The sequence below is a fragment of the Polyodon spathula genome, chromosome 2, assembly GCF_017654505.1.
Source record: "Polyodon spathula isolate WHYD16114869_AA chromosome 2, ASM1765450v1, whole genome shotgun sequence".
NCBI classification, from domain to species: domain Eukaryota; kingdom Metazoa; phylum Chordata; class Actinopteri; order Acipenseriformes; family Polyodontidae; genus Polyodon; species Polyodon spathula.
Genome location: NC_054535.1, coordinates 68,329,608 through 68,355,595, shown reverse-complemented (window position 1 = coordinate 68,355,595; position 25,988 = coordinate 68,329,608). Strand labels below are relative to the sequence as shown.

General features: G+C 39.6%; 2 protein-coding genes and 2 non-coding genes across 5 annotated transcripts in view; 1 reads left to right on the top strand and 3 right to left on the bottom strand.

Annotated features, from left to right (window-relative positions):
- Positions 1–3,069: 3,069 nt before the first annotated feature.
- LOC121299534 (60S ribosomal protein L37-like) lies at positions 3,070–5,745 on the bottom strand. The gene is made up of 4 exons (XM_041227317.1): positions 5,659–5,745; positions 4,692–4,827; positions 3,910–3,994; positions 3,070–3,178 (listed from the first exon to the last, which is right to left on the bottom strand). Exons 1-4 carry the CDS (start codon positions 5,659–5,661, stop codon positions 3,109–3,111), a joined length of 294 nt encoding a protein of 97 aa, XP_041083251.1. The 5' UTR covers positions 5,662–5,745; the 3' UTR covers positions 3,070–3,108.
- Positions 3,246–3,328, bottom strand: LOC121307354. Its single transcript, XR_005948317.1, has one exon. It is a non-coding gene; the product is annotated as a small nucleolar RNA SNORD72 (small nucleolar RNA).
- On the bottom strand, positions 4,911–4,987 carry LOC121307350. Its single transcript, XR_005948316.1, has one exon. It is a non-coding gene; the product is annotated as a small nucleolar RNA SNORD72 (small nucleolar RNA).
- An 8,213-nt stretch (positions 5,746–13,958) lies between the features above and the next one.
- LOC121299522 (alpha-2,8-sialyltransferase 8E-like) overlaps positions 13,959–25,988 on the top strand; it is a 66,173-nt gene continuing 54,143 nt past the window's right edge. For both annotated transcript variants that reach the window (XM_041227306.1, XM_041227297.1), the window contains exon 1: positions 13,959–14,452. In XM_041227306.1, coding sequence (XP_041083240.1) covers positions 14,325–14,452 — 128 coding nt within the window. In that variant the 5' untranslated portion in view covers positions 13,959–14,324. The remainder of the gene's footprint in view (positions 14,453–25,988) is intronic.

Here is a 25,988-nt window from a genome sequence, read left to right as displayed (position 1 = left end):
CTGGAACCAAGCTGTGCAATGTATACGAAATGTGTTTCAAAGGTTATACTGATACTGTACTTCACTTTACTGTTTCACAAACTGTCAACTTCGTTGGACAACATCACTACACTGGTATAAACAATGTGCCATCCCATACAAGAAAGTAAGACCTCTCCTTGGGGTTTAGGGGGGCTGGAAGAGACCAGAGCATTTCTCCTGTAAGTTAATTTATTGTTTGCTGAACCTTCCCCCAGGGAGCCTGGGGAGCTACACGGCGCAAAGTGAAGCCCATGCACACCTCTTTGTGGGCCTTGATGATCTGACAGGCTGAAGCAGATGCTGCGGAGCCTACTGTGACAACCAAGGGAGAGCCTGGCCAACCTTGCTTCGGATCTGAAATGGGAGAGTCGCATAGCCTACGTGAGGTCCTCTCCTGCCAAGCAAGAGTAGCAGGCAAGTCTACAGTTAATCGAATCACTCAGGACCAGAGAGCTGAGGCGCCACCTGTGGCAGCAGCGACCCCAGATTTTGAATGCTGTGCTCTGCTTGGCACAGGAATGGCAAGAAGTAACGGCAGAAGAGAAGGCAGCGAGGAAGTGAGACTGAAAGCGGCATGCCTACACTATCCCTGATCCAGAAACTCAAAAATGTAATTTACTTCTGCATAACATGTTACTGTGAAGGAAAGCATATGGCTAAGTCAACGCTGACGTTCTTGAAAAAAACAAAGTTCTGAAATGGCCTTAGCAATCATCAGATCTCAATCCAATAGAAATGCTTTGGACTGATCTGAAATAAGCTTTAGCCAAGCACAGAACCCTGTCTGTCTGAGCTGAAGGACACATTGTTAACACATTGTAACAAGGCAGACGAACGGAAGGGGGGTATTGCATTTATTTTTTATTGAACTGCTCGTTCTTGTAAAGTAACCCGTACATTTGAGACCAGAATACTTGCCCGGATTGCTTCCTTTACCTCCACAATACAATATCAATTTAAAATTGTGTTGCAACATAATGAATTCGTGTATTGCAAATATACAGACAACAGTCAGTTGTGCAGGTTTTTTTTTTTTTTTTTTTTTTTTTTTTTTTTTGCAATATGCACTGATTTTTTAAGAACATCTTGCTGTTTAGCTAATTTATCACTTTTCTTATAGAAAAACTATCTAAAAATCATTGTATTAGTCCAGAAAAAAAAAAAAAACAGTTCCAGTATCTTGGACAGTAGGTAATGTCAGCATTCAACTGTGGGAGTTAAATAAGTTCAAAGATACAGTAAATCATTCCACACCAAATTGCCCAATTAGACTTCCTGACAATGAAAAAAAAAAAGCTTCTCATGTTTAAACATTTGGTTTGGGCTTAAGCGGCACTGTAAGTTTAAAAGATAATAAGATAATACCGTATTACTTTGAATTTAAGACACACTTTTGAAACCAATTTTTTCTTCTTAAAAATGGCCTGCGTCTTAAATTTGAGTACAGTGCTGCATGTATTAAAATCACTGAGAAAAGACAAACAAAAACGTCAGTGCCCGATCTCAAATCATCCATGACATACAGGCAGACATTTTCAAAGGAGCGTCATTAGCTTCCTGAGGAATTTGAAAAGCTTTTATATTTTCAGCTTTTCATTATTTGTCACTGTTCTACCAAACAGAACCAGCTTGGACAGATCTGAAATGCTGATCAGACCCCCATATTTTTCAACATGCCTAGCAATACCACAGTTCACCAAAAAGGAGAAAAACAGGCAAGTAATCATGCCTGGAAATGAGCAGCGCATAACTGTAATGTCCTGTGACAGCAGGCAGCCGCAAACTACCTCCCATCGTTGTTTTCTAATGCATAATTAAGGTTGTATCTTTGTAATGCATCTTTATTTGAGGTTTAATGTTTCCCTCAAATTGAGGGTGGGAGGTTTGGGCTGCGTCTTAAATACAACACAAGTTTTCAGGCAACCACTGTAGGACAGCAGTCAATAGTTTAGCTCATGTCCTTTTAAGGCAGCCTAGCCTTATTACAGAGGTGCACTACACTGGTCCTTCAGAGCAATTCAACTTCAGATTGCATAGATTCAATTCACATGTCACATAATCCTTCTGTTTCACAACCACCAATATTTGGTATACAGAGGAAGAACCACCTTGTAGAACCAATAAGTGATATATATAGCGAGCTTGTCAGTTTACCAAGATCTCTACCCAGGTATAGGAGGCGAGGGGAAGTTAGGCACATTATCTAATACAGCATGATTAGAAAGTCAAATGTACCACATCAGAGATATAAAACTTAATTCTAATTGCCCTGTATAATAAAAAAAAAAAAGTGTACTTTCTACAAAGCCGAATCCAATAAACAGCAACTCATTTCACATTGTGCTATACTATTGTCTTAAAAGCATTATACAAGTACTGTGTTTCACATGCTTCCGTACCCCATGACTGATGCAATATGGTAAGCCCTACATAAGCAGCAATGGTCCCTTCTTGGGAGCAGATATCAGCCTGCAACATAGAACTGAATACGATACTATATTCACCAGACTGACGTGCCACCACATTATTAGTTACTATTTCTTAGTTCTTAACTTGTAAAAACTTTTTTCAATGTTAGTTTTCAACCTGACAGTTTTTTTTTTTTTTTTTTTTTTATTGCAGTATGGTGAACATACAGAGCAATCTCTGTTAAACACTAAGTCTTACAGGCTAAGAACTGCTGTTTTTATCTTAAAACCCACTGGATAAAAAAAAAAAAAAAAAAAAAAAAACACTGCTAGAATGCTTACTCATAGGCAACCAATCTGGCCTGTGGAGATTGATATCAGCTTAAAATTGCTCTCTTTACATAGTTAAATAATTAACCAGTGTAGTTACTCTGAAATGCCTCACAGATGTTTGAGATTGCAGTTATTAGTTAGAAAAAAATAATCTATACGTATCACATTTAAAGCAGTTTAACAAACAGTTTAATATTCAAACAGATGCCATTAATGATGCCAGTTGCTCTGAATCACGTCATTATCTTAGTTTGTCCCTGTGGTCTCAATGGTGATGCTAGTGGCAATAAAGAGAATACAAGCAATGTTTGTTTTTTTAACAGGACATTTTATTTAACCAAAATCTTTAAGAGGAGCTTGACGCTGCAACAGCAGCTCTCTTGGGCTTGGGGGCTGTTCCTTCACGGAATCCGTTCCTGCAAAATAAATTGGCTATTAGAACACTAGTCTATAAAGATCCAAACATTTGCTTGTGGCATTTACAGCTTATCTCAGTAAAGATATATAGAAAAATCACTGTGATATCATTTGTTCAGACATTTATTTTGAGACATCACTGATAAGCTGAATGGCCAAACCAATATTCTAGAGTGCCAGTTTAGTTTCCAGTACTGATGCAATATCGCTTTCAGTTATCACACAGACAAGCAAAAAGCAAGATCCTGTCCCAACAGGACAGGGACAAGACTCATGACACATTGCTTTTGGTAACCAACTTACAAAAATCTAAGTTCAATTCAATTGGATGTTCACAAAGCACACATGAGGAACACAACATGGGGGCGGGCGTACATGTAACTATTTTGAAGGGGTAAACCAGTCTGGCCTCAAACATATAATCTTACAGTTTAAGAGAATAGTGTTTGCATAGGTTAAGAGGTCCTTTATTTTTGACCTTGGCAAAGAACTACTGATAGCAGTAAATAACTTCGCCCCATGCTCACACACTTTAGGCAGACGAAAAACCTAACTAATACTTTACTGTTAGTCAGAAATATACCAGTTTTCAAAAGTAATATTTTTAGAATGTACGCATCATCTATTAAAAGCTATTCAATGTAGCGTCTTACAACAATGAAACACCCTGGGCATCCTTGCAGGCCACACTTCCTTAACTGCTAGAATACAAAAATGAACTAAAACTCACCTGAATCTGCGGTACACGACTTTCAGGTGCCTCATACGTCCTGTTCCAGTGGTGTTACGTCTCTTGGCCTTGGCACTCCAGTTGTCTGTCAACAGAAAAAAAGAAATTGTTTAAGAATCTTTGAACCACAAGACACACAGCAGGGAAAAACTACTAGGCAATCCAGCATCTTATAAACTAGTGTAAAACTCATTTGGATGCTTGCATGTAGTATAGAAACAAAAAACAGCTATTCCTAAAATCAACAAAACTTTGCATATACTGAATAAGACAACTGGAGTCTTGTACAATATCCCAGTAATTAAAGAGCACATCTCATCACTTCATATTGGTTTTTACCCTGCCCCCCACCCCCAAAAGTTCAATTTGCAAGAACACCCAAACTGCAATGCACACATGTTGGCATGTTTTAAAGTGTTGTATCTGCATAAGAAAAGCTAGAAATTACATGTTATATTCCATTTAGTAGAAACAAATAAATCTTGTTTACAGAGAACATCTGAATGGTCATTATAGTACCAGTCCAAAATCCCAGGCTCTATAGCAACAATTACATTAACATAATTTGTCACTGGCTTATTACAATATATATTTTTGATATTTGATGGGCTAACCAAAAAGATTCAGACCCGACTGTGCAGATGCAAAATACAAATACATGACAAGCAACCAGGTCTAATCACAAGCTGGTTAGCCCAACGTTTTCGTACAAGGCAAACCATCATGCAATACGTTTACTGTACATGCTGTTTAGGCACATTCATTCCTAAGCAAATACTTACACTTTCTCTTGCGCTTAGCGGGGTAACCACATTTTCCGCAGGTTGATTTTTGGAGATGGTAAGCCTTGGAGCCACACCTGCGACACAGTGCGTGCGTCTTGTTGCGACGCTTACCGAATGACGATGTTCCCTTCGTCTGTATGATGAATGAAAACAATGTAAATATTGAGTTTTGCATGCAGAGTATCAACAAAAATACACTGCAATGGCTATGGAAAAGTCTTATCTCAGCAACAATTTGGAATCACTTGATCTCATATGTTCAGACATTTATTTTTAAACATCACTGATAAGACTTTTATAAAATGACACATTAAGCACGGACTTCACTTGCCCCCTATACTATATTTGCACTAGACACACATGCCACAACATGAGAATTTTCTACACAAGACTTTAAACTATCACTGGTTTATATAACATTGCATTACATACCGCACCAAACACTAACACCCCTTGGTACGAGCTGAACAGAATGTGTATTACGCATGTTTATCCCCATTGCAGACTTAAAATAACTAGTTGTACCAAGTATCTGAGAGATCAATTTTATGTAAGGAATGACAATGACAATGAACTCTCCCCTAAGAAATGGCAGAGTGTGCATTTGCCAAAACAGGCCTAATCGACCGAGTTACTTAATAATTAAAATAGGTTGAATTCGATAAAAGAGATAACTTATGTTTACTCTGAATCGAAAAGAAAAATTGAAAGAAAAAAAAGCGCTACTGAATCTACGGTGAAACTATTATTCGGTGCTTATACACAACCAGTTGGGGGACACAGCAAACCCACGTACACTTCAAACCTTTAAAAAATATTAAAACATCAAACCATCCTCTGGAATAACATGGAATATCACATTCTTATGTTTTATTATACAATTGGGGAACATATTTGGTGCCATAAACCATGTTAACATGTAGATGTTTTAAGATCCAAAAGTACGGTGCTTTTTCAAACTCACCATCTTCCTCCAAAGGCTGACACGATAGAGACCGGAACATAGGCAGGAGTTCCGCTATATCAATACCGTCTGCTTCCGGTGGGTGCTGCACAGAAACACGTTCCCTCTGTAAGCTGTATATTTTTGCAAGCAACGGGTATAGGTATTAGGCCAGTTTAACTATTTTGCTAAAATACCCGGATGGAACTTGTTCTACAGTAATTATATTAAAATATGTACTGTAATCCTGTTTTCTTTATATATAAGTTATTAACAAAACCTGAAAAACACTTTAAACCTGCTACGAACTGAATTAGTACTGTTTTCCTTTTTTTCAGCCATTTAATACGTCAATCTGAGTCAGAGTAAGTTCTTTATATGTATGGCTTTATGTGCTTTATTACATATCTTAATTTTTAATACCACTTCATTTTGTTGTTTGGTTTTCTTGTATACATCTTTAACAATGAAATATATAATCTGAATAATATAAAATGTCAATAAAAATATAATTACAATACATTTATAAACACATACCTACAAAGTGTTATTAAAAACACCAAACATGTAAACAATTAAAAATTAACGAAAAAAACTAACAAAAATAGAAATGTTTTTGTGCTGGCTCCATCTTCTATACCAGAGGTTCCCAAACTTAACGTTATTTTTTATTTTTATTTTACCTGAGGCCCACTTGTTCAGCTGCATTAGGCACTGTGACCCACTATTAATACTCCTTGGGAAAATTTAAAATGAACAACATTTTATATGTTTAAACCTGCAACATTCTTTATTCATTTGAAAAAATATTGTGAAATATGTAAATCACATATACACTCAGTGAAAATAAAATTGAAACACTTTAACTTTAGTAAATAAAATAATTTGCAAGAACAGACGTTTTTATCAAACCATTAAATTAGGTACCTTGGTAAATTGAAAATTTTAGAAATATTTTTTTTTGTTGGTCATCAAACAATAACGAAGTACATGTCTCTTATTAAAACCCAGTACAACGTGCACAAAAACATAACTCTTAAATTCTAATTTCTAAACACTGTTAACTAAAACGTCCAGCTGTTACCTCTCACAGTGACCTGTCATTCACACACACAAAAAAAAAAAAAAAAAAAAACGAATGCGCACAATACAGCGGGAGAGCTTTCCATAAAGTACTTTTTTCGCCACTGAGTACCTGCCACCATTTTAAAATGTTTCAGCTGGACGCTCAATGTGTTTAAATCATAAAATAATTAGATCAATGCAGAAATTGAGATCTCAGGTCCAGTGAAAGCCAGGATACACTTTGTCCTCTTAGAAATTAGTTTTACACCCCGCTGTACTGTATGTAATACGCTGTATTACACTTTAACCATGATAGAACAGATTACTTTTGTTTATGGATCGGAACAGTTTTTAGTTTTCCAACAGTAAAAATAAAATAATTTGTGCATCTGTAAAGTGGTAGTGGTACATCACCATGTAACTATATATATATATATAGATATATATATATATATATATATATATTATATATATATAAAGGTAATTTAATATGTTGAAAGTGGACCGTAATTTTAAAATAATAAAAAGCAAAATTGCAAGGATGTAGCCACAAGACCCCTACTAAACTTGTGTCAGACTTGCTAACTGTTCTGGTTCCCAGAGGGATTTTGGCCCAGTGTTCTTTGACGGGAACAGCAGTCATGCAACTAAAGAAGGGAAACTAAGAAAAGAAAAACTGGACAAACAGGTCGTTGATGCTATTGGTTGTGGGTTTTATCTTTGCTGTGCATTGACTATTTGGTATTAAACATGCTAACAAATAACAATACTTAATAAATTAGTATTTGTTATTGTGAAAAAAATAATATGACCGCAACAATTTGTTATAAACTAGATATGCAAAGTATACTATTTTATATATATATATATATATATATATATATATATATATATATATATATATATATATATATATATATTATATATATATATAATGTTATTGAACATAACATTCATCATCGTTTCAGTAACAAGTCAATAAGAGGGAAACAGATGTCAAGATAAAATGAATCAATGGTTTGTATTTAAAAAGGTCTAAAAAATATTTTAAATAATAACACAAGCTCTGTGAGTTTACAAGTTTAAAATGAATGACAGAGTGCTGAGGATGGTTGGCTGGCATTTGTTATGAGTTGGTCACATTAATCTCCTAAAACTGGAATACTGTGAAGAACATATCATTTGGGCTTTAATGTCATTATCACCTTTGTATTTGTTATTGTTATATTATGATTTTTTCCACCCAAATATACTGAATAAAATCAATAGGGAGGAAAGATATCAATGGAGATTTCATATGATCATAGTAACAATCTGTTTTGATTAAATTATACTGCACAAAAATGACAATTTTTTAAAAAGAGTGAAGCTTTTAAAACATTTTACTAAATCTGTGTGCCTATTTTAATATAAATATTAATGTTGTTATTTTTTTAGTGTATGCCACAAAGACATTGAACTGCACAGAAGCAGAAGTGAAGAAAGCCATATGGCAGAAATTAAGCAATGAAGAAAAGCTTATGCATCGTTGTAGGAAAATTGTTTAAGAATTTTCTTTTTTTTGGGAGGGGTCAAAGTACTTTTTAAAACTTTACTACCTGGCCCCTAAATTGAGGGTTTGTTATTTTTCTATATATATATATATATATATATATATATATATATATATATATATATATATATATACATACATACAGCTCTGGAAAAAATTAAGAGACCACTGCAAAATTATCAGTTTCTCTGGTTTTACTATTTATAGGTATGTGTTTGTGCATTTAAAATGAACATTTTTGTTTTATTTTATAAACTACTGACAACATTTCTTCCAAATTCCAAATAAAAATATTGTCATTTAGAGCATTTATTTGCAGAAAATGACAACTGGTCAAAATAACAAAAAAGATGCAGTGTTGTCAGACTGCAAAGAATGCAAAGAAAATAAGTTCAGATTCATTTTTAAACAACACAATACTAATGTTTTAACTTAGGAAGAGTTCAGAAATCAATATTTGGTGGAATAACCCTGATTTTCAAGCACAACTTTCATGTGTCTTGGCATGCTCTCCACCAGTTTTTCTCATTGATGTTGGGTGACTTTATGCCACTCCTGGCGCAAAAATTCAAGCAGCTCGGCTTTGTTTGATGGCTTGTGACCATCCATCTTCCTCTTGATCACATTCCAGAGGTTTTCAATGGGGTTCAGGTCTAGAGATTGGGCTGGCCATGACAGGGTCTTGATCTGGTGGTCCTCCATCCACACCTTGACTGACCTGGCTGTGTGGCATGGAGCATTGTCCTGCTGGAAAAACCAATCCTCAGAGTTGGGGAACATTGTCAGAGCAGAAGGAACCGATTCATAACCACGTTGCTGCGACGTGCTGAGGAACATATTAAATTCCCCAGTACCAGAGCAAACGGAGGAGATAATGCAGGGTTTTTCTGAGGTCGCACACCTGCCGTGCGTGGTAGGTGCAATTGACTGCACCCATATTGCTATCCAGGCACCTGCAGGGGTGGAAGCAGCAGCCTTTATGAACCACAAGATCTACTACTACCTCAATATGCAGGTTGTCTGTTCTGCAACAGGTTGCATTATCAATGTCTTGGCACAGTACCCGAGGGTGGGTGGCTCATGATGCGTACATCTGGCATCAGTCCAAATTCTGCAGTGCATTTGAGTCAGGAAACAACCTGAATGCATTCCTCCTTGGTAAATAGGCTACACTGCTCTATTTTAATCATCAGTCACTGCGTTTACATGCAGGTAGGATTCCAGTTGTATTCGGAATAGTGGGAAATTTTAATAGCTATTCCATGCCATGTAAATAGGGTATTCCGAATGAATCATTCCATATTCTGGATACCTGTATTCCGAAAACCTGATACCGAATACCCACTTAGTATTAGGATACTATCGGAATGCTAGCCCTTCTAAACACCTTATTCAGAAAACCATTTTTTTTTCTAGACACACTAGTCGTCGTTTTATAATCTATAATATATAAGACAATGGCTTGTGTGCCCAACAATGTCTTTGCAAAAATTGTGCACAAATATATTAGTACTTGTATGACCCCAAACTTGTTGCCGACTATGCAATATCTTCATATTTTTTTTTATTTTTATGTCTTTTAGTAGATCAACAGTGATAGAGATACATATAGAGAAAGAGAGAGACCTATAACATGTTTATATCATAGTGATGTTTATAGCGTATTCCCATGCCCAACAGACAAGTGTGGAAACATGCACTCACCTCTGTCCAGCACCTCTGTTCCTTTAATATGGTCCTATTAGCATATGGTAATACAAATGCAAATGTATTCTAGCTGGACATTCAATATGCACATAGCGCAATCAAATTTGAATTGAGCAAAAGCCTTAATTCATCTGAATATACCAATATCTGAGCGATAATTGCGATGCGCTAGTTCCAATAACTACGCACCGCTGTCTCAAATAGTGTCGGAGTAACAGTCCACTCTGCAGTTGGATACAATAATACAAATGTACAATAATACAGAACCCCAACACCCCCATCCGCACACACTGGATGGGTGGATGAGTTACGTGTTTTATCACTATTGTATTGATATGATGGACAGCGGGATTGTGTTTAAATATACAGTTATATGTGTTCTTCACTACTCCACAGGCATATCGGCATCCAACGTGTACCATCAAAGTATGGAAATGAAGATTGAGAGAAGGAAGAAGAGGGGAGGGGGGTCCTGCCTGTTATCTTTGCTGTGTGTTGACACACATCTGTAAATGACTTGTATAAATACGTCATACACCCATCTTGCGGCCCATTGCTTTACTTGGCTATTCCATAGGTTGCTATGCATTACGGGTGTAGGGGTGGGCAGCTGTAGTTCGGCGTGCCAAACACCTTTAGGGCAATCTTGCTGTGAAATGCAAGCTAACATTTTTCTAAAGCCAGACCAGTGATACGATCAACCAATCAAAGACCTGTATTTTCTCTGCAGCAGTACAATCATAAGTTAGCTGAGGCGGGACAAACAGTTCTGTTAACTGTAATTTCTTGCCTTTTTTATGCAGCTGTCCACTCTGCTAAATGTCGATGTTGCTAATTGTACAGAGACTGCTCATTTATTGAGAAATCTTAGTAGGCTACAATTAACATTTTAGGAGCATATTTAGAATTAATTATTATTCTTACAAAAAAAAAAAAATGTCATAACGAAAAAAAATCCATTCCGGCAACACTCAAAACCTTACAAACTGGGCTTAATCATGATGTTCAAATGGGTGAGTAGAATGAATAACATAACGCATTTCTGTGTATTGTGTATATAAAAGTGTGCTACCACAGTAGACTTTGTCACGGCATGACTTACATAAAAAAAAAAATATCATCCAGAAAAAACGAAACAAAAAAACAGACAGCATCCAAAGCCTTTTTTTTTTTTTTTATTTTACTTCAAAAACATGCAGCTATGTTGGATCAGCTGGCCTTTAAAGAAACCTATATAGTATTTCCTTGTGATACAATACTGTCTGTATTCAATAAAACAGTGACGTTATCAGTTCATTAATTTGAAAACTCGGCGTCTAGCTATGGAGCCAATTGTTTATTTGAATGGTCCTTGTATGTATGTGTGCACGATATATTGTGTGGTCTTGTCTGCTGTCATATCGGTACATACTGTGGCAACACCAGTGACAGCAGCTTGTTGGGGTAATGCCATTACTAATGGTGACTGTCCATCATTCTGCATTCTCACTTGGCTGTTGTGTGCAGTTGCTATATTGGTAGTGAATGCGCAGACGGTTTTGCGAGGCACAAACAGATTTGTGAATTTCTCAAAAAACTGTTCTCGCAACTGCTTTGTGCCATTTTGGAATATCTCTCATTTTGTGCCAAAGCACTATTTAGCGAGGGGATTGTGCGAAGATCGAAGATCGGGCCCGTTGAATGTTATTGCTCCTGCGGACCACAGTTTAGGAACCCATGCTCTATAATATACAACAGTGGTACTCATTTGTGGCTCTTTCAATCTAATCCTTGTCTTTTCTTTATTTCAACCATACCTTAACTACTGAATTGAACATTAATTGAATTGTACCTAAGTGTGGGTCGAACACAGTCCTGGTTTGTATTAGACGCAAAAGAGTGGCGAGTGAGTACCACAGCCATACTAAAAACAGGTAAAGTCAACCTTGTTATGTAACATCACATTTTTTTTTTATAACCGGGAACCAACGACATGGCAAAACATTACAGGCACATAAACAAAGCAAAACAGGTAACAATAAAAAAGAAAGCTGCTCAGAAAGGTAAGAAAACAAGGTCTTCAAAATATTAAAATGGTACATGTGCTCTAAATCTAATAAGACATTTTCTATCCCTTTATTTTACCAAAAGATACATTGTGTACGCACAGTTGACCCCCTCAAGATACACAAGGAATTGAATGGTTGTTCAAATGGTTTCTTCTTAAAATACATTTGAGAGTCACTCAAATGTATTTTAGCAGATCTGTCCTTTCAGTATATTTTAAACTTTGTTTCGTTCACATTGCAGTTTTTGATTTTTGAGGATGCATATGTTCCTTGTTATCAATTACTTAATTGAACCATTTGATACAGGATAGTTTAGAGGGTGAAGTTTACTGGCAACACTCTAAATAAAATAGGAACTAGACTAGGGGTCTCTAAGGGTCAAGCTACTGAACCTCTCTCCCTCCCCCATGTAAGGTGTCAACCCTGGTTTGCATACTGCTGCATGTAGTTTATATTGGTTACACCCTGTATATTTTTATACATGGTTTTTATAATGTTTTACTTTGTGTGATCTTGCCTACCTGTGTTTTACTATGATTTCACTGTGTTACATTCAATGCAGTGTCTTTTCTACTGTACTTTGTTTATACTTTACAAGTAACCCTACTCACAGTAGTGAAAAAAATGGGTTTTTACTCTAAATATTGAATAAAACAATATTGGGTATTTCAATAGATATTTCAAAATCACATAAGATTAAATTATTGTCTGATGTCTGCAGGCTGCAGTTATAAAGACATTCCTTGACTTTGAGGATGTGCTTGTTTGTCTTTTAATGCCACCCTGAAATACCACGATTTACCTTGCGGGGGTGAAATGTACAATTTGTGTTAGTAAATCCAGCAGGGTATGTAAATTAAATAGAATTATGTGATCCAAAAAGTACATTGCATAAAGGGCACTTCTGCTGCTGCCTTGCTGGAGGCAGATCACGTACCTCCTTCTCTGCACATCATATCTCTCCAGGGGTCAAATGTCCTTGTCAGTGATATTTCTGAAAGGCCTATTTCTGCAGTGTGCACTCTCTTTTGGTAGAAACAGTGCTTTTTAAGTCTTTTGTGTTCTCTTAACACAAATATACTGTATTTTTAGCTTTGTTAAATGTAATCTATCGAATATTGATTTTTTTTTTTTACCAGTGAAATTGACCTTAATTCTGCCAAACTGAAGATGAATTCCTGCACATTAAATAAGATATGTAGTTGAAAAAACTATTTCACTAGTTCATGAATAATGTGTGCACTGTAGAGAACAAAAAGCTGGAAGGTAGCACAAGGAAACTGCAGGGAAAAGATGTTACGATTGCCACCTTGCTGCCCCTTTCTACCCATAGCACAATTGGAGATGTAATTAATCATGTATAATGCTTAGTCTACCCTAATATTGACCTTATTTATACAAGAGCAAAAAACCATGGTGATCCCTTTAAGATTATCTGCTTGTGTAATCAATCAAATCTCAGCTCTGTGATGTTGATTCTTGTAATGCTGTCTCACTACACCTTTGTTAAGAGCCTAGTGTACAGTATAGAAAACAGTTATAATAAAAATAAATTAGACATCAGTGGTGTGTTAATATGTCATTGATTTGACCCTGTCATACATATCTTGGGTCTGTAATAAATCAGTATGCAGGAGGTGCCCACAACTGTCCTTGAAGAGATGCAACTGTGACCTTGCTTATAAAGATGGCAAGAGGAACAGAGCTGATATTAAATACAATGGCAGTGAAATGTAAATTACTAGCCATACACTTACTGTTCTAAGAAGGCGTGTATGTGATGCACCCACATATAATGTATACACGTAATAGCAAATCCCAGTCACGTCTAGAAGCAAATGCCTACTATTTGGATCACGAGAGAGAGAGAGAGAGAGAGAGAGAGAGAGAGAGAGAGAGAGAGAGAGAGAGAGAGAGAAAGAGAGAGAGAGAGAGAGAGAGAGAGAGATCGCTGGAAGTGGAATGCAGTAACTGAGGCTCCTCATTTTTAGTCTCTGTTGGGTGAGATTATAGAGAAGATTTTCACCACCTTCGCTTGCCGAATCGCAGATGCAAGGAGACGTCCTGAGAAAGGTTGCCAGTATTTTCACAGACTCATTCTGTACCTGCTTTGGAACACGAATATTATAATGAAAAAACAGCAATGCTAGTTTACAGATGCTCAGACTCTGTACTGACAAATCGCGTTTTAAAAAGTGCAGTCATTTAAGACGATGACCTTGGCTAAACGTGTTCCGGTGGCTGAATCCAATGTGTTCGAATTTCAATACAATAAGAACACTTTCTGGTTTTAAGTCTGAACCTTAGGCTAAAGAATGGGGTACACAGTCACTTCGAGCAGAGATGTGCTGGGCAACAGATCTCTCTGTTTTTTTTTCATTTGTGCGTTTGGTCTCGTAACCTTGTTGCAACAGATCATCTACGGGAAGAACTACATTAAGAGGTAGGTGGCTACAGCACTCCATGTATCTTCTGTCAAAAGTTTGTGGTTAGTTAGTAACAGTTACAAAGTGCTTGCCAAAATGATTCAAGATCATTAACAGGAACAGAATTATGTTATTGTTTTGGAATATTTCTAAAGAATAATGTACCATGTGCACAGTATTGCTGTATATTTTACAGTTTCATACTCATAAGAATGTGTTTAATTAAATGAATTGCACAATGCATACAATATGCTCAGAATCATAGGCTGACATTTACGTATTTGGTGCGATCAAAAAAAAAAAAAAAAAGTCACTTAATATCATTATAGATTTAAATACATCGTTGATCAAACGATGTTAATACAACCCTTACTCTTAAACGCATTTTCAATTTACAGATTACCATAACGATTTGCATTAAGTATCATGGATGTACATAAATAATATACATTAACAGTGGGTATATTTAAGGTTTATGAGTAGTACATGCGTGGCGCACAAGTAATGCATTATACCGCAGTACTGTTTAATATAACCGTGTAACACATAAATCAGATTTGTGCATGTAACAGGGTTACAGACTTTACTGTCATGTTGACCTTTTTGTTTCAATTTTAAATTAATTTCTGGGCACCTCTGACAGGATGTATTCATTAGGCATGACTGCATAATTAACATCTGTAATTCCCTAAGTAGCTTATACCCGCTGTAGCATGGTAAAATTGTAAAGAAAGAAACCCACATAAAACCAAGTGGCTTTAATATAGCATATATAAGGTATGTGTGGGTATTCACGTTTACCATCAGCACTGATGACTGACCTGGCTGGCAAGCTTTTTCCTAGACTGAGGCCAGAAGATCTGTGTATAGATACTGAGCTACTAAGGAGCATAATTGTCTCTTCATATATTCTGAATTTATGTTACTGATGTTTATTCGTTGTACAGCATGCCACTTTTTCATTCTCATGATTTAAGTCTTTGTACTGTAGCTGGGATTTATAATACCACAGACCATGCTGAGAACCACAGGGATATTTGCACTTGCACTGTGGTGTTCAATGTGTTGAAGGTTTTTTTCTAGTAATGATTTCACATTATTTGAAAATGTGTATTGGACTGTGCCGTTCAGAAAAGCGGTGTGCTAAATTGCTTGTTTTATTTGTTTTAGCAAGGTGATTTATTATAGGGTGGTCAAGTTGATCAAATTATCCCAAGCCTCCCATGCATCTCGCCTGAACAATCCTGAAATCGGATCTCCTGATCAGTAGCTGTTTCAGTCAGAGACTAATTTTGACACTGCAGGAGCTACATGGTTTCCATACAGTTTTGTGGTTGTGGTCCTCTTGTGTCCCAGTATTACTGTACATATTTCTAGTTTGGTAAGCCATCTTCATACCAAAAGGATGTTGTGTGAAAAGCTAGGGACCAGCAGTTCCACTGTTGTATTTTGTAGCAGGGGCGCATTTAGTCTGAAAGATCATGCGGCCAGCAAGCCTTTGGGATTTGGAAGAATAGTTACATATCTTCACGTTGGCAATGTTTGAAACAAGCCTTAATTCAGAGCCCACATCTTCAGAGGCCAGAACAGCACCATTAGATGCTACTTAATCTGGTTGAATCCTACTGCATACAAATTTTACACATTGGCTTGATGAAACTATGATTTCCTTGCAATCTGCAGTGGATAGATGATGGAACAGATCCCATGTATTTTCTCTTTCTTTTTATTTCATATTCAACCTTAACTTCTGGTGACCTGTTTGTATTCTGTCTAGTCAAATAGTAATCGTTTTGCACACCTCTGTAAATTGTCAGGCTCATTTAAAAAAAAATGTGTTAAGAAAGGTTTTACTTTTTATAATAAAATGGGGAATGGGTAACGGGTGTGACGTATAACAGGTATACTGTAGAGTGAGGGAAACAGCTACATCCCACTTTCCATGACATAGTGTAATCTATATAATGGATCATGTGATGGTGTTGAGGTCAATCAAATCTATGCCAGATGTATAATTATACAGCAATTTATACATGTTAAATATAACTGTTCATGTTATTTAAAAATACAAAATAAAATTATTTTTTACATTAACATCAGTAACAAATGACAAATAAGCATTGACAGATTATATAATGATTTAAAACAGTATTAACTCAAAATGCTTTTTTACCTTTACATTGCATTCGTCTGAGAAAATGTATCTTGCTTCAAAGTTAGCTTCAAAATGGGATGTCTATGTCTGTTCCTTACAGAGACAGCATGGTTTTATAAAAAAAGTGTTAACAAACCAAATAATATATTTGTTAAATGTGTTCTTACGTAACAGCACAATGTAACACCCCGATGATGTGCCTGCCAGTATATTCCAAATATAATCTACCGAGGAATTATAAAGGGGTCTGAAACATACAGCCCACAGGGTGGCCTCGCTACATCAGTAGGTATATAAAAAATATTTGTAGGCTAATATCAGGTATCTCTGGTGTATGATTAAACAATTATACCAAACAGGTGCTAATGATCATTAATTCAATACGTAGGTTGAAACACAATCATTAACTGAAACAGAAACAGCTGTGTAGGAGGAATAAAACTGGGTGAGGAACAGCCAAACTCAGCTAACAAAGTGAGGTTGCTGAAGACAGTTTACTGTCAAAAGTCATACACCATGGCAAGACTGAGCACAGCAACAAGACACAAGGTAGTTATACTGCATCAGCAAGGTCTCTCCCAGGTAGAAATTTCAAGGCAGACAGGAGTTTCCAGATGTGCTGTCCAAGTTCTTTTGAAGAAGCACAAAGAAAGGGGCAATGTTGAGGACCGTAGACGCAGTGGTCGGCCAAGGAAACTTACTGCAGCAGATGAAAGACACATCATGCTTACTTCCCTTCACAATCGGAAGATGTCCATCAATGCCATCAGCTCAGAATTGGCAGAAAACAATGGGATCCTGGTACACCCATCTACTGTCCAAAGAAGTCTGGTCAGAAGTGGCCTTCATGGAAGACTAGTGGCTAAAAAGCCATACCTCCGACGTGGAAACAAGCCCAAGCGACTCAACTATGCACGAAAACACAGGAACTAGGGTGCAGAAAAATGGCAGCAGGTGCTCTGGACTGATGAGTCAAAATTTGAAGTAGCAGAAGGCAGTTTGTTCGCCGAAGGGCTGGAGAGCGGGACATGAATGAGTGTCTGCAGGCAACAGTGAAGCATGGTGGAGGTTCCTTGCAAGTTTGGGGCTGCATTTCCGCAAATGGAGTTGGGGATTTGGTCAGAATTAATGGTCTCCTCAATGCTAAGAAGTACAGGCAGATACTTATCCATCATGCAATACCATCTTCAGCGTAAAGAAGAACAAGCAGTCCTAGAAGTGATGGTATGGCCCCCACAGAGCCCTGATCTCAACATCATCGAGTCTGTCTGGGATTATATGAAGAGAGAGAAGCAACTGAGGCTGCCTAAATCCACAGATGAACTGTGGTTAGTTTTCCAAGATGTTTGGGCCAACCTACCTGCCGAGTTCCTTCAAAAACTGTGTGCAATTGTACCTAGAAGAATTGATGCTGTTTTGAAGGCAAAGGGTGGTCACACCAAATATTGATTTGATGTAGATTTTTCTTCTGTTCACTCACTTTGCATTTTGTATATAATCTATTAACATGTCTATTTTTGAAAGCATTATTCCTTTCCAGCATTTTTTCACACCTGCATATATATAGATATATATATATATATATATATATATATATATATATATATATATATATATATATATATATATAAAAGAGTTCTCCTGGTGCGCTCTGACTATCAGCTGAGATCAGCCTGAGCGTGCTGTTCACTCTATTTGCTAAATAAAATAGCTATCTGTTTTGGAAGATACAAGTTGCACGCTGGGATTCTTACCGCCACTACAATCAGGGTTCATTCAATTTCTGCAATACTATGATACAGGTCATACTTGCAAAACTCGTATACTAATCATCATTTTAATTTTCTTTCATGGTGCAATCCTAGCAATCCTAAACACAGTGAGTAAATATTGTTTATATTGCACAAGTGTCTTTTTAACATGTTTTATTTGAAGTATTTATTCAAGTTAAAAAACAATGTTATTACTTTATCAAAACGTGTCTATGTCCACCTTGTTTATTGCCAAGACACGTTTTTTTTTAATTTTTTAAAAATGTGTTTTTACTTGAAATACACACAATGTAACTACTGTATTGCTTTCTTTGTTTTGTAGTTAATTCACGAGAGTAAAGTAAGGCCCCTCTTAATTCTGGAATATTTTTCAATTTTAATACAGTGCTACATATAATGGTTTTGATAACGTTTTTAAAACGAATATCCGAACAAATATCTAAATCTTGAATGAATATCCAAACATGAAAATTCATGTTCGTCCCAGCACAACAACAACAACAACAACAACAAAAAATTCAAAATATGAATAGATACTGATCAATTTTTTATTTTATTTCAAAGAACATTAGTGACTGCTACTACTGCTCCTGATACCTGGAACCTTTGCTTGAACCAACGCATTAACATCTGGATCAAATAACTGGGCTCAGTATATCTTGAGTATTGAGTTAAGTTGAGAATTACATTTTAATTTGCTGATATTCTTGAAGGAGAACGATTGCTGCTTCTCAAGACACTGTTTCAGCAGCATTTCTTCAAAAACTCCCCATAAGAAAATGGTTTTGAAGAAACAACTATGATGTGAGCAATCACATGGCTTGGCTTAACAGCAACATCACTTATGCTACAAGCATTGTGACAAAGTGCCCGCCCCTGTGTATATTATCTGTTATGTGTTGCGTGTGGTGTGTTTAAATGTTGGTGTATAGACATTGGTACACGGGATATAAACGGGTCTGTGTAACACGAGTGTTTAAAATGTATATGTGTATTTAGGCACGAGGATTGCACAGCACTTCACGTGCAAGTAAAATGTAGTAATATGTGAGCACGGGGAATTGCACTTTATTAATTCACGTGCTGGGATTCAAGTGAATAATTAATTGGTAATTGAATCCCAGCACAATAGTATATATAGATGCACGTTGGCACATACTGGGGGTTGGGTGTTCGGTGAGCGGAGAACGGGATTGGAGACGGAGAAAATAAGCAGTAGCAGTAGCAGTAATAATAATAGGGGAAAGTATCCGCTCACCGTGTTTGTCAGTGTCTGTGCGTGCACCGTTTTGTTAAGTATTAGTCCGTTTTTTTTGTTTGTCTGTTTTATTTTGGCTACCAGTGCCGTGTCCTGTTTCTGTTTGTTTGTTCAACCCTTTTATTTTGCAATAAACCGGCGCAAGCAAGCGCCATCATCATTTCATTTCATTCATCTGTCCTGTGGTTTGTGTATTGCCTTACCTTTCCTGGTTCTGACGCCGCCCACTTCGGCCGTCTCTGTGACACGTGGTGTCCTGCGTGGGATAACAGCGCCTCCAAGCGTCAGACCAGGAGAGGTGTTTTGTCAAAAAAAAAAAAAAAAAAAAAAAAACCCACAACAACAACAAAAAAAAAAAAAATAAAACATGGAAGGCTGGGACTGGAGAGATGGCTGCCAGGACCTGGAGGAGTTCCTCGGTGGTCTGGAGGACCAGGGCTGGTGCCTTGCCTGTGGGGAGTTTGGGCACCCGGTGGTGCGCTGCCCCTACCAGGAAGGAGAGGAGGAACTGCCGCAGGAGAGGAAGGTGAGGAGGTGGCAGAGAAGGGGAAAGGGGAAGAGGAAGGCAGAGGTCCCACCGCTGTCTCCACAGCCGCACCAGTCTCCTGCAAGGGAGGAAGAGCCGCACCAGTCCCCTGCAAGTGAGGGAGAGCCGCACCAGTCCCCTGTAACAAGGGGAGACTACACACCGCTCCCACCTCCACCACCAGGAGACTACACGCCGCTCCTACCTCCACCGGCAGGAGCAGAGCAGCAGGAGCTGCCTCTGCCTCCGCCACCTCCACCGGCAGGGGGAGAGCAGCAGGAGCTGCCTCTGCCTCCGCCACCTCCACCGGCAGGGGGAGAGCAGCAGGAGCTGCCTCTGCCTCCGCCACCTCCACCGGCAGGGGGAGAGCAGCAGGAGCTGCCTCTGCCTCCGCCACCTCCACCGGCAGGGGGAGAGCAGCAGGAGCTGCCTCTGCCTCCGCCACCTCCACCGGCAGGGGGAGAGCAGCAGGAGCTGCCTCTGCCTCCGCCACCTCCACCGGCAGGGGGAGAGCAGCAGGAGCTGCCTCTGCCTCCGCCACCTCCACCGGCAGGGGGAGAGCAGCAGGAGCTGCCTCTGCCTCCGCCACCTCCACCGGCAGGGGGAGAGCAGCAGGAGCTGCCTCTGCCTCCGCCACCTCCACCGGCAGGGGCAGAGCAGCAGGAGCTGCCTCTGCCTCCGCCACCTCCACCGGCAGGGGGAGAGCAGCAGGAGCTGCCTCTCTGCCTCCGCCTCCTCCACCGGCAGGGGGAGAGCAGCAGGAGCTGCCTCTGCCTCCGCCACCTCCACCGGCAGGGGGAGAGCAGCAGGAGCTGCCTCTGCCTCCTCCACCGGCAGGGGGAGAGCAGCAGGAGCTGCCTCTGCCTCCCTCCTCCACCAGCAGAGGGTGAATGCCTGCTGGGTCCCTGTCCACCAGCAGAGGGTGAATGCCTGCTGGGTCCCTGTCCACCAGCAGAGGGTGAATGCCTGCTGGTATCACTTCCCCCACCAGCAGAGGGTGAATGCCTGCTGGTATCACTTCCCCCACCAGCAGAGGGTGAATGCCTGCTGGGTCCCTGTCCACCAGCAGAGGGTGAATGCCTGCTGGGTCCCTGTCCACCAGCAGAGGGTGAATGCCTGCTGGGTCACTTCCACCAGCAGAGGGTGAATGCCTGCTGGTATCACTTCCCCCACCAGCAGAGGGTGAATGCCTGCTGGTATCACTTCCCCCACCATCACGAGGAGAGGAGCTGGAGCTTCCTCTGCCTCCACCTCCATCAGGGGGAGAGGAGCAGGAGCTGCCTCTCCCTGCACCAGAAGGACCAGGACTAGATGCTGGCGGTCCTCAGCAGCCCTTGCATAGGCTGCTGAGGGAAGCACGGGGAAGAACCTCCCGGCTGCAGTGGCCGAAAAGAGGGCCAACACCCGCACCCCAGCTTGTCCTGACTGCCAGCCTCGCTTCGCCCAAGGATGCCAGCCTCGCTTCGCCCAAGGATGCCAGCCTCGCTTCGCCCAAGGATGCCAGCCTCGCTTCGCCCAAGGATGCCAGCCTCGCTTCGCCCAAGGATGCCAGCCTCGCTTCGCCCAAGGATGCCTCTGCATCGCCTGGGGTTGCCCGCCGCATCGCCCAAGGTCGCCTGCCGCTCTGCATCGCCCGCCGCCCGCCGCTCTGCATCGCCTGGGGTTGCCCGCCGCTCTGCATCGCCTGGGGTTGCCCGCCGCTCTGCATCGCCTGGGGTTGCCCGCCGCTCTGCATCGCCTGGGGTTGCCCGCCGCTCTGCATCGCCTGGGGTTGCCCGCCGCTCCGCATCACAGCCGGAAGTACTGTGGCCGGAACCCCACGAAGGGGAGCTGCCGGCCACGAAGAAGGGGGAGGAGGTCTGGAGACCGCCAACCCCAGCAGCAGTTTCGCTGCCGGAGAAGGGGGAGGAGGTCTGGAGACCGCCAACCCCAGCAGCAGTTTCGCTGCCGGAGAAGGGGGAGGAGGTCTGGAGACCGCCAACCCCAGCAGCAGTTTCGCTGCCGGAGGAGGGGGAGGAGGTCTGGAGACCGCCAACCCCAGCAGCAGTTTCGCTGCCGGAGGAGGGGGAGGAGGTCTGGAGACCGCCAACCCCAGCAGCAGTTTCGCTGCCGGAGAAGGGGGAGGAGGTCTGGAGACCGCCAACCCCAGCAGCAGTTTCTCCGCCGGAGATCGTGGGGGAGGTCCGGAGACCTGCTCCCTCTGCAGTTTCTTCCCTGCAGGAAGAACGGTGGTTGAAGCCCCACCAAGGGGAGCTGCCGGCGCCGAAGGAGGGGGAAGGTCAGGAGACCACACCCCAAGCAGCCTTTCCGCTGCTAGGACTACCCTGGCAGGAGAATGCTACCCTGCTGACAGCATTACGACCTGTGGGCCCCTGGAAGCCTCTGGTCCTGGCCAAGGACTTTGGGCGGGACTTTTGGGCTTTTAAGGGGGGAGGTGGCCATTGAGGCCATGTGTGCTTTGCACAGGAGGGGGTATATGTAACAAAGTGCCCGCCCCTGTGTATATTATCTGTTATGTGTTGCGTGTGGTGTGTTTAAATGTTGGTGTATAGACATTGGTACACGGGATATAAACGGGTCTGTGTAACACGAGTGTTTAAAATGTATATGTGTATTTAGGCACGAGGATTGCACAGCACTTCACGTGCAAGTAAAATGTAGTAATATGTGAGCACGGGGAATTGCACTTTATTAATTCACGTGCTGGGATTCAAGTGAATAATTAATTGGTAATTGAATCCCAGCACAATAGTATATATAGATGCACGTTGGCACATACTGGGGGTTGGGTGTTCGGTGAGCGGAGAACGGGATTGGAGACGGAGAAAATAAGCAGTAGCAGTAGCAGTAATAATAATAGGGGAAAGTATCCGCTCACCGTGTTTGTCAGTGTCTGTGCGTCCACCGTTTTGTTAAGTATTAGTCCGTTTTTTGTTTGTCTGTTTTATTTTGGCTACCAGTGCCGTGTCCTTTTTCTGTTTGTTTGTTCAACCCTTTTATTTTGCAATAAACCGGCGCAAGCAAGCGCCATCATCATTTCATTTCATCATCTGTCCTGTGGTTTGTGTATTGCCTTACCTTTCCTGGTTCTGACGCCGCCCACTTCGGCCGTCTCTGTGACAATTTAGTAAACATCAATTGCTGCTATTTCAATGACTGTGCTAATTCAGAGTATTTATCTACATGTACCATTCCTGTATATGTCTCATATTTCTTGCAATGGTTTGCTTCATAGTCTCTTTTAATGTTGTATTATTTCACAACAGACACACGTTGCTTACAAATAAAGCGCATTGGCTTTCCATTCGTGCCCTCAAAGAAATACCAAATTCCCCATTTCTCTTGAAACACACGGCACTCTTGTTCCACCTTTCTCTTCATGGATAAAGACACAATGACATTTGTCACCACAGATCCTTGCTCTGGTATCACTGATGTCGTCTACTCGAACCAGCTGACGCACTGCTTTCTCACCCACGTGGTCGGCGATTGACAGCAATCACAGCAACATGACAATTTGTGTTGTTCAAGCAAAGGTTTTGGGTTTAGGGTGCATCTTTGTATTTTTATAACTGTTACCCGGCCCGCGCCAAGCTCCAGGGTATAGGATCAGGCCCGCCAAACAAAACGAGTTTGACACCCCTGGTCTAGACTAAAGATCTGCCTCAAGTGTGCCAAAGGTAGGACTGCAACGAAGGGTACATTTTGACCTTCGAAGGTTCGGAACACATTAGTGAAGGAAGATTGGAACCATCGATGGTACAAATTTGCATAATTTACTCACATCACCATAGCTTCTTGTTTATTTGATTTAAAATTCTATTATTTTATAGGTAAGCTATATAAATGGAATACAACATTCACATGCAGTTTAAAAATACATAATATAGGACAGTAATCATGTTTTTATAATTTAAATATAAAATTACACATTGTTTATTTACATGTAATTGATGCTGCTTGTGATATATACAGTAAGCTTGTATTGCAGCAGTACCAACTGCACCAGAACAAAGCTTTATTTAACAGTCACCCTTCCAAGCAGGTTAGCAGTCACAGTCACAATTTACTACTGCTAAAAATATTAATAATAATAATAATAATAATAATAATAATAATATGAACTTACGATTGTAAAGTGACCCCAGAGATTGGTTGTGCTTCCATGATACATCAACAGTCGCTTGCACAGTTTGCATTCAACTTTTTTCTTTTTGGTTGTCTGGGCATTTAACCAAAAAAAAACACAAACAGCAGAGGGGTTTTGAGACATTTCTTTCAATACAGCTTATGCTATACAACGCTTTGCTGTCGAGATGGGGAATGAAGAAATTTGCCTCTGGTTAACACGAGCTGGAGGGGAGAGGGACGGACGGTGCTCAGTTTTTTCTAAATTAAAATTTAGTGTTAACATATATTTTATATGTTTCAAACATATCCTACCATCGTACTGTTGTACACTAGCTGTTCAGTACATATTTTACTGAAGCACTACAACTGCTATAGGTACTGCCCCAGTGCTTTGGATAATATACCCTGCTATAGATTGCTACGTATAACGATTTGGTAGTGGATTTTAATACAACAACTTTTGTTTAAGCAATATGCATTATACATATAAAAAGATTGAAATATGCATGTGAGTGACATTTTATATGTGATTTATGGTATTCACACATTGTCAAATGATTTCTGTTAACAAAAAAAAAAAAAACAGACAGTGTGTGAATGTTGTCTGACAAACCTTCAAAGGTTTAAAACAATTTTCAAATTCCTGGCTAGTGAACAAACTTTCGAACCTTCAAACCTTCTAATACAGCCCTAGTCAAAGGGGTTACATTGGGGAGCTGGTGTCCTCTTGGCTGTGAATCATGCATTTGAAAGGCTTTAAGAGAATGAGCACTTTCCCACGTGCATTATTCATGAGTCCGTTTAATTTTAGTACCTCAGTAAATCTAATCTCCTCAAGGGAAGAGTTAGTTGCAACTGTAGTTTCAATGACCTTGACTTATTTGACTAAAAGAAGTAAGATGGTATTTATCTGTTAAGACCACCACAGACACACTTATATTCCACAAATTAGCTCATAAAACCTAGATTTTTTTTTATTTTATTTTATTTTTTTTTAATTTATTTTGGTTGTCAGCATATTAATCTAAAAGTTTACTGTCTTATTTCTGGATTTTACACAGCTAACCTTCTTTGAAAAAATAGTTACCAATTATTAAATTAGATGTATTTAATATATATAATAATATAAACATCAATAATATATATATATATATATATTATATATATATATATATATATATATATATATATATATATATATATATATATATATATGATCTATAATGGACTAAAATTTTAATATTTATAGGTTGTTTGAACAAACTGGTGTACCTCCTCATGCCTGTTGTCATGGTTGCAGTTTTTGTGAAGATGGCAACGGTTGCATACGTCACACATGATTCACACTACAAAAGGTTATCTATGAATCAGTCTTGTCTTCAAATTAGCCTACCAAGATCTTTATTTTCACTATGAGAATAACACATTCACACTGGAGAAAGTTCAGTGCCAGTCACTACCGAGATCATTTTATCCAGATAGAATTTGGGCTAATTTCCATTGAAAAAAATGGTTCTTTCTGCTTGGATCATTAAAAATGGGTGTTCGTTTTAAGAAGGGTTCATTATAGTGAAGTTAGACTATATATATATATATATATATATATATATATATATATATATATATATATATATATCTCGGCCCTCGGGACTTACCGGACGAGACGGACTAGACAGGGTGGAGGATCCAAACTCAGGATGGTCCGATTACG